The following is a 16171-nucleotide window of genomic DNA, read 5'->3' as shown; positions in this document are numbered from 1 at the left end:
ACGTGTTCAGGTCCAACCGAACGTCGGACGAAAAGTTAAAAAAGTTATATTACAGGTCGTAGAAACTTGTCAAACTAAGTATAGAATCAATCTTTAGGATGTTTTTATCATAAATGTTCAATAATATTCCAACCGGAGAATTACATAGAAAAGCAATGGAACGAGATCTACCTCTCATGTGAAATGCGCATGACTGAGATTAAGGCTGCTGCCAGACCACTGACTCAAATAGCCCTCATTCCCCCCTCCTTTATAGTAGAAGCCTGAAACAAGTTTCTAAAGACAGTTGACATCTAGTGGAAGCCTTAGGATGTGCAAAATTATCCATATCCTACTGTGTATTCGATAGGGGCTGAGTTCAAAAACTACAAACCTCAGATTTCCCGCTTCCTGTTTGGATTTTTTCTCAGGTTTTTGCCTGCCATATGAGTTCTGTTATACTCACAGACATCATTCAAACAGTTTTAGAAACTAGAGTGTTTTCTATCCAGTACTAATAATATACTGCATATATTAGCATCTGGGACTGAGTAGGAGGCGGTTTACCCTGGGCATGCTTTTCATCCAAAAGTGAAAATGCTGCCCCCTATCCCAAAGAAGTTATTAACAGACCAGATTTATGTGTGTGTATTTTTCCTTGGCGAAAGCTAGTTAGTCTTCTTACCATAGGGTCTCTGTTATCAGAGAGAGCAGCTTACCATGTCTCCATATTTCAGTATTAAGCAGAACACACACCACAATGAGGAACTAGCCGAGTGCAACTGAGTGCCTCTGATCAGAATATTGGCCAACATGTTTCAGATATTCTACATGTTGAATCAGCGCAAACAGCCACCAAGCCGCTGCTTTTACCGTGGTGACAAGTAGCGTAGTGATTAGAGTGTAGGGCCTGTTATCGAAAGATTGCTAGTTTGAATCCCCCAGCCGATAAGGTGAAAAGTTTGTTAAAGTGCAATTGAGCAAGGTACCTAACCCTAATTGCTCCAGGATCACCGTTGATAATGGCAGACCCTGGCCTTGACCGCAGCCACTGAGGGTGTCTCAGGGGGAGTTGGGATATGCAAAAAAACACATTCCCAATACACACTTGTACATGTGTGAAATAGGACAAATATACGCACCCACCAAGTTATTATAATAATATTTGAACTGTTCGTTGATGCGGTGTGTCCAAAATGTAACAGCCCCCTTCTTACAACTATCCCACCGTAAATGTCAGGATGTCTCTGTGAATTGGTTCCTCTAGTATAGCTTTGTGTAATTATGAATTATACCCTATCATTTCATCTAGTGGTACAGTCATCAATGCCACCGCAATGCTTTGCCACTTACGATAAGAGACCCTGTTTTGTTCTGTCTATGTCCCTGTATAGCCTTTCTATTCATATAGTAAGACTTACGAAAGCATGGAGTAGTGGTGGATGTGGTTTGTATAGGGACTAGAGGGGCCTCTTACAGCGGGGACCGTCAGTCACACCCTTCTTCTGAATAACAGACTCTCTCTCTCACTCCACTGCTGCTCCACCCTGAGCACGTCAGCCGGCCCAGCGCAGCAGTGGGCGGGAGCGGAGGGAGGGAAGGGTGGAGGGACGTGTCAATAAATACCACCAGATGTTGTCATGGTTAGCGGGTGGATAAGCTTTGTTTTATTGGCAGGGTCTGAGTTTTGATGGTTAAGGGGGGCCAGGGCTTGTTCCATTGGCAGGGGGGAGTTTGGCTCCTCCTGGACATCCACTAATGTTGGGGGTATAAATCTGATGGACAGAGAGGAGGTTTCTGGGCCTGGCCCCAAGTCTGGTCTCTGGAGATCCCAGGGTTGGATGGACAAGGTGTCCGAGTAGAATAGGACGGGACAGGCTCAGGCTAGGGCAGAGCCTCGGGGGTATGGCCCTACAGTCATTAGCAGGGTATGTCCTGCTCCACTGTGTGTGGGCTCAGTCTGGGAGGTCCAGAAAGGGGAGAGGAAGACATTTCTTCTGACAACTGTCAGACTCTTGAGAGATCAAATGGTCTTGATCGTGCAGATGGACAGCATGAGAGAGAGACACTTAAGGAGTGCCAGGCTAACCTTTTAATAAACTGATATCTGACACTGCTCCACTCTTTGTGTGGCTTTTGGTTTGGACCAGGGAACTGTTATAGTTATTTATCTCAAATGAGCTGGTCGGAATGATAGATCAATGGGGGTACCACAGGGTTAAATTCTCGGGCCGACTCTTTTCTCTGTATATATCAATGATGTCGCTCTTGCTGCGGGTGATTCCTTGATCCACCTCTAAGCAGACGACATCGTTCTGTATACATCTGGCCCTTCTTTGGACACTGTGTTGACAAACCTACAAACAAGCTTCAATGCCATACAACACTCCTTACGTGGCCTCCAATTGCTCTTAAATGCTAGTAAAATGAAATGCATGCTCTTCAACCGATCGCTGCCCGCACCCGCCCGACTAGCATCACTATTCTGGACGGTTCTGACTTAAAATATGTGGACAACTACAAACACCTACGTGTCTGGCTAGACTGTAAACTCTCCTTACAGACTCATATTAAGCATCTCCAATCCAAATTTAAATCTAGATTCGGCTTCCTATTTCGCAACAAAGCCTCCTTCACTCACGCTGCCAAACATACCCTCGTAAAACTGACCATCCTACCGATCCTCGATTTCGGCGATGTCATTTACAAAATAGCCTCCAACACTACTCAGCAAACTGGATGCAGTCTATCACAGTGCTATCCGTTTTGTCACCAAAGCCCCATATACTACCCACCACTGCGACCTGTATGCTCTCGTTGGCTGGCCGTTGCTACATATTCATCGCCAGACCCACTGGCTCCAGGTCATCTATAAGTCTATGCTAGGTAAAGCTCCACCTTATCTCAGCTCACTGGTCACGATAACAACGTGCTCCAGTAGGTATATCGCACTGGTCATCCCCAAAGCCAACACCTCCTTTGGTTGCCTTTCCTTACAGTTCTCTGCTGCCAATTACTGGAACAAATGGCAAAAATCGCTGAATTTGGAGACTTATATCTCCCTCACTAACTTTATGCATCAGCTATCTGAGCAGCTTACCGATCGCTGCAGCTGTACATAGCCCATCTGTAAATAGCCCATCCAACTGCCTACAGTTGAAGTCGGAAGTTTACAGTTTTTGCAAGTCGGTTAGGACATCTACTTTGTGAATGACACAAGTCATTTTTCCAACAATTGTTTAAATACACTTGTAATTCACTGTATCACAATTCCAGTGGGTCAGAAGGTTACATACACAAAGTTGACTTTGCCGTTAAACAGCTTGGTGGAAAATTCCAGAAAATGATGTCATGGCTGTAGAAGCTCTTGATAGGCTAATTGACATAATTTGAGTAAATTGGAGGTGTACCTGTGTGTGTATTTCAAGGCCTACCTTCAAACTCAGTGCCTCTTTGCTTGGCATCTTGGGAAAATGAAAAGAAATCAGTCAAGACCTCAGAAAAAAAATATTGACCTCCACAAGTCTGGTTCAGCCTTGGGAGAAATTTCCAAACGCCTGAAGGTACCCCGTTCATCTGTACAAACAATAGTACGCAAGTATAAACACCATGGGACTACGCAGCCTTCATACCGCTCAGGAAGGAGACGTGTTCTGTCTTCTAGAGATGAACGTACTTTGGTGCAAAAAGTGTGAATCAATCCCAGAACAACAGCAAAGGACCTTGTGAAGATGCTGGAGGGAACAGGTACAAAAGTATCTATATCCACAGTAAAACGAGTCCTATATTGACATAACCTGAAAGGCCGCTCAGCGAGGAAGAAGCCACTGCACCAACACCGCCATAAAAAAGCCAGACTACGGTTTGCAACTGCACATGGGGACAAAGATCGTACTTTCTGGAGAAATGTCCTCTGGTCTGATGAAACAAAAATAGAACTGTTTAGCCATAATGACCGTTATGTTTGTTGGAAAAGGGGGAGGCTTGCAAGCTGAAGAACACCATCCCAACCGTGAAGCACGGAGGTGGCAGCATCATGTTGTGGGTGTACTTTGCTGCAGGAGGGACTGGTGCACTTCACAAAATACTGGCTTCGACTGTACAGCCCCAGAGTGTATTCATGTGGGATCTTCATCATCCGTTTACTATCCAGAAGGTCCTAATTTAGCTTTTCCATGCTTGGTTATGAAACCACTGTGCTTTTCCTTTTCTCTCTATGGGTAGCTAGACCGCCATACACTGAGTGCACAAAACATTAGGAACACCTTCCTAATATTGAGTTGCGCCCACTGTTGCCCTCAGGACAGCCTCAATTCATCAGGGCATGGACTCTTTATTTTTTTATTTTTTTATTTTTACCTTTATTTTACTAGGCAAGTCAGTTAAGAACAAATTCTTATTTTCAATGATGGCCTAGGAACAGTGGGTTAACTGCCTGTTCAGGGGCAGAACGACAGATTTGTACCTTGTCAGCTCGGGGATTCGAACTCTACAAGGTGTCAAAAGCGTTCAACAGGGATGCTGGCCTATGTTGACTCCAATGCTTCCCACAGTTGTGACAAGTTGGCTGGTAGTGGATCTCTACCCCAAATAGGCTGTTCCGTCTCATCCCACAGATGCTCAATCAGATTGAGATCTGGTGGCTGGGCAGGCCACTGCAGTAAGCTGAATTCACTGTCATGTCCGTGGAACCATCCCTGGACAATCCTAGCCTTGTGGCATGGGACATTATCCTGCTGAAAAACTCAATTTGCAGATAGGTACACTGCCATGAAGGTATGCACCTGATTGTCAATGATGTTCAGATATCCTGTGGCAAACATTACTCCGCTTTTATCAAGAGACGCAATGTATGGAAGGAAAACACATCCCACACCATCACCACTAGCCTGCAATGTTGAGATGAGGCATGATGGATGGATGTACTCATGTGGTTTTCTCCATACCCTAGTCGTCCTATCAGAGTGAAACAGCAGGAACCAGGATTCATCAGACCAGGCAATGTTTGTCCAATTCTCCAGTGTCCAGTGTCTTCGTTCCTTAGCCCACTGCAACTGCAGTTTCTTATTTCTTTGCTGAAAGAAGTGGAACTCTGTAAGGTTATCGACCCCATTCGTGTCAAGGTAGGACGAGTTGTGCATTATTTTATTGGTCTTTGGGCACCAATGTTGTACTGGACTGTCAGTTGACTAACTGTAGCCCGTCTGTTGCGCTGCACAAATTGTGTCAGCCTCCTTTATCCTCTTTCATCAATGACCCGTTTTCGACCACTGGCCTGCTGTTGGCTGGATGTCCTTTGGGTGATGGACCATTGTTGATACACACGGGAAACTGTTGAGCATGAGAAACCCAGCAGCGTGGCAGTTCTTGACACACTCAAAGCGGTGCGCCTGGCACCTACTACCATACCTTGTTCAAAGGCACTTGTCTTGCCCATTCACTCTCTGAAAGGCACACATACACAATCCATGTCTCAATTGTCTCATAAGTAAACAATACTTATTTAACCTGCCTTCTCCCCTTCATCTACATTGATTAAAGAAGATTTAATAGGTGACATCAATAATTGAGGATCATAATGCAGTTTTGTTTGTGTCCTCAATCCTGGACTCTAGCAAAGTGTCTGAATCTTCTCATGCATCCCCTCTGCAAATGAACAAAGACTATGAAAATTAACAAAGATGCAACACTCACACTGGAATCAGACAGGGTTGTTTCTCAGGCTCAAAAATATTCTATAATCATAAAGTTAAACATCAATCAATCAATGATTTCAATAAATAAAGCAATCAATCTGTTAAAACATCTGGATGAACGTCATCTGGATGACATATAGCATGAAGATATCCTATAATGTCTGTCTGTCTGTCTGTCTGTCTGTCTGTCTGTCTGTCTGTCTGTCTGTCTGTCTGTCTGTCTGTGTTTCAGGGGAAGAAGTTTGAGATCCTGCCTGATGGTCTTCCGTCGGCCCGTAAGCTGATCTACTACACCGGTTGTCCCCTGCGTTCCCGCCACCTCCTGCAGCTGCTCAGTAACAGCCATCGCCTCTACATGAACCTGCAGCCTGTCCTCAAACAGGTCCGCAGGCTGGAGGAAAACGAAGGTAAACTACCTGGACACACCTGGTACTCACCTGCCTCGTCATACCTGGGCATAACCTGTACCTAGTACCTACCTACCTGGCCATCCTTCATACTGGAGCATTCTGGCTACCTACATGGCCATGCTTCCATACTAGATCAGACTGGCTCTTATATCCTGTCTCTCTGCTTCTCTGTGTTTTTCAGCTTACCTCAACTTTGCCGATTGTAATGGTGTATGTGTTATGTGTGGGCCTCTCTGACCAGCAACAGCTTTGGTACTGCTGTATCTAACCCTCTGTGTGTGTCTATCCCTCCTCTCCAGAGAAGAAGCAGTACCGTGAGTCGTACATCAGCGATGCGTTGGAGCTGGATATGGACGGGCTGGACAAGCGTTCCCGGGCCAGCGGTAGCAGTGCCGGCAGCACTGTGTCTCACCTCAAACACCTGTCTCGCCACTCTACCGCCAGCCACGGTAGCTCACACACCTCGGGCATCGAGACAGACAGTTTCCGGGCCCCCGGAGGGACCCCACACCGAGCCCTAAGGACTTGCAGCTCCTCAACGATTAGCCATGGGAGCTCACACACCTCAGGGGTGGAGAGTGGGGGAAAGGAGCGCATGTTGGACGATGATGGTAAGGCAAACTATTTCACAATTACACATGGAACACACACACATGCAGACACACACTGATAGCAAGACTGAATCTACCTCCCCCTCTTAGAAAAGTATATTCTGCTCTTGTTCAATGTGGCATGGCATTGTTCTTCTGTTGGTCATGCCTGCTCGCCTGCTCAACTAGTGGTCATCACTGACCCTCTAGGTGTCTGTCCCTCCAGAGAATAATAGTAGTGTCTGTCTGTCTGTCTCTCCAGAGATTGAGATGTTAGTGGACGACCCTAAAGACTATGAGGAGCTCCATGAGCTGGCCCTAGAGTTGAACCAGGACCTGTGCATCCACATCACTGAGGACATGCTGACCATGACCCCTGACCAGACCACTGGATACTCAGGTATACAGTCACTTCCTCACTGTATTCATTCCGCCTGTCTTAGGATAGCCTCCTATCTCAGTGCGTTGAGACTGGTTGAATTTTAATTTGGCTGGTAGTAAGAAGTAGTAGTGGTAGTAAGAAGTAGTAGTAGTAGTAGTGGTAAGTAGTAGTAGTAGTAAGAAGTAGTAGTAAGAAGTAGTAGTAGTGGTAAGTAGTAGTAGTGGTAGTAGTAAGAAGTAGTAGTAAGAAGTAGTAGTAGTGGTAAGTAGTAGTAGTAGCAGTAAGAAGTAGTAGTAGTAAGTAGTAGTAAGAAGTAGTAGTAGTGGTAAATAGTAGTAGTAGTAGTAAGAAGTAGTAGTAGTAGTAGTAAGAAGTAGTAGTAGTAGTAGTAGTAAGAAGTAGTAGTAATAAATGTCATCCTCTCTGTCTGTACCGTAGGGCTCATAGTGAAGGACGTCGGCTCATCCACCTCCAGTTCCTCTGAGACCGTGGTCAAGATGAGAGGCCAGAGCATTGTGTCTCTCCCTCAGGTCAGTGACAGTGATGGCATTTCCTGTTTGGCACTTATGTTTGAGTTATTTAGCAGATACTCTTATCCAGAACGACTTACAATGAGTGCATTCAACTAAAGTAGATAAAACAATCATGATCATTGATTCATCAAGTAAAACCTTCATAAAACATACAGTTGAAGTCAGAAGTTTACATACACTTAGGTTGGAGTCATTAAAACTAGTTTTTCAACCACTCCACAAATTTCTTGTTAACAAACTATAGTTTTGGCAAGTCGGTTAGGACATCTACTTTGTGAATGACACAAGTCATTTTCCCAACAATTGTTTACAGACAGATTATTTCACTTATAATTCACTGTATCACAATCCTAGTGGGTCAGAAGTTTACATACACTAAACTGACTGTGCCTTTAAACAGCTTGGAAAATTCCAGAAAATTATGTCATGGCTTTAGAAGCTTCTGATAGGCTAATTGACATAATTTGAGTCAATTGGAGGTGTACCTGTAGATGTATTCCAAGGTCTACCTTCAAACTCAGTGCCTCTTTGCTTGACATCATGGGAAAATCAAAAGAAATCAGCCAAGACCTCAGAAAAGAAATTGTAGACCTCCACAAGTCTGGTTCATCCTTGAGACCACGCAGCTGTCATACCGCTCAGGAAGGAGACGCGTTCTGTCTCCTAGAGATCAATGTACTTTGGTGTAGGAAAGTGCAAATCAATCCCAGAACAACAGCTTGTGAAGATGCTGGACGAAACAGGTACAAAAGTATCTATATCCACAGTAAAAACGAGTCCTATATTGACATAACCTGAAAGTCTGCTCTGCAAGGAAGAAGCCACTGCTCCAAAACCCCCATAAAAAAGCCAGACTACGGTTTGCAACTGCACATGGGGACAAAGATCATACTTTTGGGAGGAATGTCCTCTGGTCTGATGAAACAAAAATAGAACTGTTTGGCCATAATGACCATTATGTTTGGAGGAAAAAGGGGGAGGCTTGCAAGCCGAAGAACACCATCCCAAACGTCAAGCACGGGGGTGGCAGCATCATGTTGTGGGGGAGCTTTGCTACAGGAGGGACTGGTGCACTTCGCAAAATAGATTATGTGGATATATTGAAGCAACATCTCAAGACATCAGTCAGGAAGTTAAAGATTGGTCGCAAATGGGTCTTCCAAATGGACAATGACACCAAGCATACTTCCAAAGTTGTGGCAAAATGGCTTAAGGACAACAAGGTCAAGGTATTGGAGTGGCCATCACAAAGCCCTGACCTCAATCCTATAGCAAATTAGTGGGCAGAACTGAAAAAGCGTGTGCGAGCAAGGAGGCCTCCAAACCTGACTCAGTTGCACCAGCTCTGTCAGGAGGAATTGGCCAAAATTCAACCAACTTATTGTGGGAAGCTTGTGGAAGGCTACCCGAAATGTTTGACCCAAGTTCAACAATTTAATGGCAATGCTACCAAATACTAATCCAATGTATGTAAACTTCTGACCCACTGGGAATGTGATGAAAGAAATGAAAGCTGAAATAAATAATTTTCTCTACTATTATTCTGACATTTCACATTGTTCAAATAAAGTGGTGATCCTAACTGACGTAAGACAGTGAATTTTGACTCCGATTAAATGTCAGGAATTGTGGAAAACTTGAGTTTAAATGTATTTGGCTAAGGTGTATGTAAACTTCTGACTTTAACTGTACCTGCTCTCTGCAGAATCTTTGCTAGTAAGAATAAAGGAAAAGGTACAGCAGAACAGAACAGCAGTTTTTACGTAATTTAAGTCAATACTTTTACTGATTGTTCTGCTTCTGTTCCATTCCCCAGACCTCCATGTGCAGGAAGCCTCAGACGTCAACTGACCGCCACAGCCAATCCCTTGATGACGTGCGTCTCTACCAGAAGGGCTGTCTCCATTGGGCGGAGCTATGCCAGGACACCGCCCACAGCTACACCTTCGGCTGCGCCCAGGAGCTGAGCGACAGCAGCGGTTACCAGGGCAACCTGGCCGAGCAGTGCGCTGGTATCCGCGGTGACCAGCTTGACTGCTTCCCCATCAAGAGGACCAGCAAGTACTTTTCCCTGGACCTGACCAGCGAAGAGGTCCCAGAGTTCGTGGTGTGATGGCCAAACAGGGGGAGACAGGGATGAGGAGGAATGGATGAGGCAGAAAGGGTGACCTCAAGACCCCTGCTCCCCTGCCTCCACATCTCAGATTTGGAGGTGACTCAGGAAACTGAATGGGACAAGAGAAGAGGGTTGGGGGTTTGGAGAGGTGATACTTGGTTGTCTTTCTATTGCCCTAACCTGTCAGCCATAACCTGTCAGCCATAACCTGTCAGCCATAACCTGTCAGCACCAGACTTGGGAAGAGTCAGATGGACTGTAAAATCCACCAGACTGACATCACCAGTCAACATAACCATGTAACCACCTGAGACGACATACATAACACACTACAGAGACAAATAACTGACAGTGAAAGCCCTTTGAGGTATTTCTTTTGCCAAAATGGCAATAAATAAAAAAGGATCAACCTTTGCTGGGTTTCAAGAAAACCCATCTGCGCCTTTTAATTGGACCGATGCTGGTTGGGAATGGAGTGTAAAAGGAAAAGTAAGGGAATGTCGAAATATCTCACCATCACTTTTTTATTCAAACAACCTCTGACTGTCTGCGTTTCCAAAGCATGTACTCGCTCCAGATGTTTTCTGGATCTGATTCTTGTGCTTGCGAATATAAATACTTCATTCGCACAGAAAACAAAAACAAACGTTCTGATGTTAACACACTTGCGTGTGCCTACTTCGACTTTACTAATGCAGTGCAAAACAAACAAACACACACACAGTGAAGATATCAAAATATTCTGCCATGGAGAGTAGATCCCACTCTCCTTTCCCTACAGAAAGAAGGGAACTCTCATTGATAGTCAAGCTAGATGTGCTATGAACCAAAGACAAGTTACACTAAGCACGAAAAGAAAAGCCACTTGGCTCCAAGCCCTCATGTCCACATGATTATTATTTTAGTGTGCAACCAACCAAACAATGAAATGATACAGCCTCCTGAATCCATGACAGGATATGACATCACCATGCGCAGGTTCTGTATCGTTTCAGAATCTAGAGGTTGATCTAGAGGAGGGAATTTGGATTGGTCTCAGAGTATTTTAGAACAAGGAACGCTAATGATGTCCTTGTTCTCACGTGTCTCCCTTCCATCCCTCTGTCTCTAGTATGAAGTATGTATGATGTGACATAATCTGGGAGCCCAGAACCAAATCCAGCGTGCGCTAGTCTGTCACAAGAGATTAGAAGTGACGCGCCTCCGCTCCTCTCTTTACAAGGAAGTGCAATGTGTCAACAGTTCCCCTATAGAGTTGTGTCCTAGTGTAGCGACTAGACTGATATTATGAACACACCCAACGTGCCTTCATCACCTATGCAGGCCCTGAACCACAACCATGCCTTGACAATCAATCACAGCTTCTCACTAAGCAACGCAACACTCCCACATGAGTCACAGAGATCAGTTTTAAGTCATAAGGTCAATTTTAAGCTCTTCATCTGTAACTTTATTCTTGGTCAGCAGTACATTGGTATTTAAAGGCCCAGTGCAGTCAAAAAAACATGATTTTTCTGTGTTTTTCTATACATTGCCACACATGATGATATACAGATGAAATACTGTGAAAAATGCCCTTTTAGTGTAAGCTGTTTGAAATGAATGCCTGATATTTTAGCCTGTTTTGGTGTGATGGAGTTTTAGCCTGCCTGGTGACATCACCAGGCGGTAAATTAGTTAACAGACCAATAAGAAAGAGTACCAAACCTCTGCCAATAACAGTTAGTTGTCCCCTCCCCACTCAGAACACTCACAGACAGTCCTAGCAAAATTATTGTTCTTTGCTAAGAAGCTATTTTTGTTTATTTTTCACCATTTTAACTGAAAACAGTAAACTACTTAACTGTTACCCAGAAATGATTTGATATTGATATAAAAATGGCTGCATTGGACCTTTAATCATTGACTTCAGAGTTTAAACATCGTTATTCAAACAGTTTTAGCAGATTAACCAATAATCAATGAAGGGGATTACCCTAATGTCATCTACCATCCCTAGCCTAGCTTTATGTTAAACGTGTCACTTATTTAAATCTGTGGTAGTTAGGTTCCTGTCATGTGAAATGTAGCCCAGATGACGTCATGGGCTGGTTCAAGACTTCCCGACTACATCATTGGCTGTGCCAGGTCTGATGCTTGGGGCAGGATGAGTTTCTACATGCCCTCACCTGTCTGTCTGTGTACAGAGCTGAGGAAAGCTTAGATGTAATCTACACACACACACACACACACACACACACACACACACACACACACACACACACACACACACACACACACACACAATGGAGCTGGGTTGGCTTTAGGCCAGCTATGAAACTGACATTTTCACTTTGTTCTTTCTATATGTTGGTAGTTTATAATTTTTTTCACTCGGCTGTCTTTGTTAGTCCTTAAAACTGTCTTTTGTTTGTTTTGTCTCGATAATTATTTTAAATTGGAACTTGTTACATTTGTTTCTTTCATTTTATAATTTTAGCTGATTGGAAGTAGAAAGTGTAATATTTTTAGTATGGAGTGTTTTAGAACAGTGAGATTCGTTGTATATGTTGAAAAGGTATTCTTTGTGTGTAGTTGGTGTGTGTCAGTATTATAAGCAAAGTACACTCACAGGAGAGTTTATTAGGTACACCCATCTAATACCGGGTCAGACCCCCCTTTGCCTCCAGAAGAGCCCAAATACTTTGGGTGTCGGAAACATTCCACAGGGATGTTGGTCCTCGCAATGGCATCACGGCTGTTGCTGCAGATCGGATGGTGGTACATTTATGCTGCAAACAGCCCGTTCCAACTCATCCGTGACAAGGATCGACGAGTTGTGCATTCCGATGTGCCGGTCTGCACACCACTGTTGTTGTACTGTGGCCCGCCTGTTAGCTTGCACAATTCTTGCCATTCTCCTTTGACCTCCGTCGTCACCGAGCTGTTTTCGCCCACAGGACCTCCGCTGACTGGATGTAAACCCTAGACGCTGTGATGTACCTAATGAACTGTCCGAGGAGTGTATGTGACAGTGTTTACAACCCTGTGACACCAAATTCACTTATTTTCAATATTGGGCCACTTTTTACCCAGGTGTAGTCGGGATTTCAACGTACAGTAGCTGAAGAACATTGATAACAATCCGTTTAATTGGCCAAGAGGCAAGGTGTGAAACCCAACTCTTCACAAATATAAAGTTAGATTTCTTATACATTACTTTCCGTTAAGGTGTGGAAACAGACAAGACTGCCCTCTCTTGCCTCTTTTATTCGCTATCGTCATAGAGATTTCTTACTATTAAATCTCCGAACCGTACCTACTCAATGTAAATTGAATCTAGCGTTTGTCTTCCAAATTTGTTTTACATTCAGTACTTTTGCATTTCTACCCCAGTCAGTAAACCTTATTGAGAAGACCGTTTCAGTGACCTCCTCATTTTATGTGTAGTGATAGTACAGTAGGCATGTACAGTTGAATTCCAAACCTCATTCACATGGTTTAATATCGCTAGAGTAATGAACAAAACAAATTACTACTTCATTATGTACTTGGAATTCAAAACTACTGTGTGCCTCAGTTAAGCAATAATTTGTTAGTGTGGATCAACATTCTAGCTGAGCTTTTCCATTGCTGCTCCAGAGATCTTTATTCTAGAACATTCTAGCGCCCTCTAAAAAAAACTTCTAGAACCTTTAGAATGTTTCAGAAGCAGCTCTGCTGTGGTACAGTGGAGAGACCTGACATTTTCACTCACTTCTCTTCACAGCTGGTCTCATCAGCTGGACACGTTGGCCTAGAATACTGAGCATGGCATCTTGGCCTAGAATCACAGAGCAAAGCATCTTGGCCTAGAAACACAGATCAGGCCAAGGCAGCAAGAAACAATTGTTGGAAAGAAATGTGTAATAATTAATACACTTACGAATTTGATATCATTGTGTGATTTCAAAGCAAAAATTAATGCTGTAACAGTTTATTTCCAACAAGATGTTACTTATTATTTCTACTCATTAATATTGGGTATCTGAGAAACAGAAAGAAGGTTGTTCACATGTTGAAATGAATCGTTTTCTGGTAGATTATTGGTGATATATTAACCCAGAGTGTGTCTAGGTACATAGCCATAAAAACAGAACCACAACCTGAAAACTTTTGCATTCGGATAAACTCTCTACTCTGGTGACTTAGGCTACAGTGCATATCATAAGTATTCAGCCCCCATGGATTTCTTCAAAATTGATTGTTGTCAATGATCTACACAAAATACTCATGTACATTTGAATTAACGGAAAATAGGACACACATATACGCTGAGTGTACAAAACAGAGCACCTTCCTAATATTGAGTTTCACCCTGTTTTTTCCCCTTCAGAACAGCCTCAATTTGTTGGGCATGGACTCTACAAGGTGTCAAAAGCGTTCCACAGGGATGTTGGCCCATGTTGACTCCAATGCTTTCCATAGTGCTGTCAAGTTGGCTGGATGTCCTTTGGGTGGTGGACCATTCTTGAGTGTGGTGGGTGGTGGACACATGGGAAACTGTTGTGTGAAAAACTCGTCAGCGTTGCAGTTCATGATGACACACTCAAACCAGTGCGCCTGGCACCTACTACCATACCCCATTCAAAGGCTCTTTTGTCTTGCCCATTCACTCTCTGAATTGCACACGTTCACAATCCATGACTCAATTGTCTCAGATCGTTCTTTAACCTGTCTACTCCCCTTCATCTACACTGATTGAGGTGGGTTTACCAGGCAACATCAATAAGGGATCATAGTTTTCAACTATGTCATGGACAGTGTGTCTTGATTAGATAAATATGTAACTTCCCTGAGTCAATACATGTTAGAAACACCTTTGGCAGCGATTGCAGCTGTGAGACTTTTTGGGTAAGTCTCTTAGACCTTTGCACACCTGGATTGTGCAATATTTTCACATTATTCTTTCAAACTTCTTCAAGCTCTGTCAAGTTGGTTGTTGATCATTGCTAGACAGCCATTTTCAAGTCTTGCCATTAGCTTTTCAAGCAGGTTTAAGTCAAAACTAACTAGGCCACTCAGGAAAATCTTGGTAAGTAACTGCAGTGTAGATTTGGCCTTGTGTTTTAGGTTATTTTCCTGCTGAAAGATTAATTTGTCTCTCAGTGTCTGGTGGAAAGAAGACTGAACCAGGTTCCTCTCTAGGATTTTGCCTGTGGCTAACTCCATTCTGTTTATTTTTATCCTGGAAAACTCCCTAATCCTTGCCAATGACAAGAATACCCATAACATGATGCAGCCACCACCATGCTTGAAAATATGGAGCATAGTACTTGGCGATGTGTTGCGTTGAATTTGTCCCAAATATAAAACTTATTCAGGACAAAAAGTCCTTTGGCACATTTGTTGCAGTATGAATTGTTTGGAGCCTTTTCACTCTGTCATTTAGGGTAGTATTGTGGAGTTACTGCAATGTTGTTGATCTAGCTTCAGTTTTCTCCCATCGCAGCCTTTAAACGTTGTTACTTTTTTTTAAATGGCCTCATGGTGAAATCCCTGAGCTGTTTCCTTCCTCTGCTGGCAACTCCGTTAGGAAGGACACCTGTGTCTTGGGTGTATTGGTTCACCATCTAAAGCTTAATTAATAACTTTACCATGCTCAAAGGGATATTCTGTGTCTACCTTTTACTCATCTACCAATCTGTGTCATTCTTTGTGAGTCATTGGAAAAGCCCTCTTGTCTTTGTGTTTGAATCTGTGCTTGAAATACACTACTCGACTGAGAGACCTTACACATAATTGTGTGTGTGGGGTAGTGATAAAAATGTACCAACAAATCACAATTATATCCAGTTCAATCCCACTTTGTTAACTCAACAAAATGTGAAAAAAAATCCAAGGGTGTGGTGGGGGTGAATGCTTATGATATGCACTGTATATACACGGCCATACTGACACCGAGTAAGTGTCTGTATGTCTGCACTAAGTATCCATAGTCCTTTCTGTGAAAGGATCTCCCTTCAGGAAAAACATTTTTTTGGGTCAAACCCTGTAGTAGTGAAAATGTTTTGTTAATATGAAGTCTGGGGCGTGCCGCCTTGGTAATAATACCCATAACAATATTCAATAAAAAGGTACATTTATTTGCCAAAATCGAGCTGTCCTGTCCTCTCTGATGTTTGGTCAATCTTGTGGAAGCCATTATTATATAACAGACAGAGCAATAAAAACATCAGACAGTCAAACACACTGGCCCTGTTCGAATACTTTAAAACATTGTACTTATTTTCTTCCTGAAACCAATTCCGATAGCGGCTATTTCGAAGATGGATCTACTTACAGTGACTGTGATTTCCGGTTGTTTTCCCCTACTTAATTAACTTGGTTGAGTACAATGACTGTAAGTTGCTCTGGATAAGAGTGTCTGCCAAATGACTCAAATGTAAACCAACTGTTAGACGAGTGAATACTTTAACCCTTCCGTGAAGTATTCACGGATCTAAC

The 16171-nt window shown here is 43.3% G+C and overlaps 1 protein-coding gene across 1 annotated transcript in view; it reads left to right on the top strand.

Moving 5' to 3' along the window:
* LOC115145898 (FERM domain-containing protein 6-like) overlaps positions 1-15824 on the top strand; it is an 89115-nt gene extending 73291 nt beyond the window's left edge. Inside the window, exons 10-14 of the mRNA XM_029687531.2 lie at positions 5908-6082; positions 6385-6696; positions 6938-7075; positions 7496-7587; positions 9407-15824. Coding sequence (XP_029543391.2) covers positions 5908-6082; positions 6385-6696; positions 6938-7075; positions 7496-7587; positions 9407-9703 — 1014 coding nt within the window. The 3' untranslated portion in view covers positions 9704-15824. The remainder of the gene's footprint in view (positions 1-5907; positions 6083-6384; positions 6697-6937; positions 7076-7495; positions 7588-9406) is intronic.
* Positions 15825-16171: the final 347 nt, after the last annotated feature.

Source organism: Oncorhynchus nerka, linkage group LG18, assembly GCF_034236695.1.
Source record: "Oncorhynchus nerka isolate Pitt River linkage group LG18, Oner_Uvic_2.0, whole genome shotgun sequence".
Taxonomy (NCBI): Eukaryota; Metazoa; Chordata; class Actinopteri; order Salmoniformes; family Salmonidae; genus Oncorhynchus; species Oncorhynchus nerka.
This window is presented reverse-complemented; position numbering and strand designations above follow the sequence as displayed.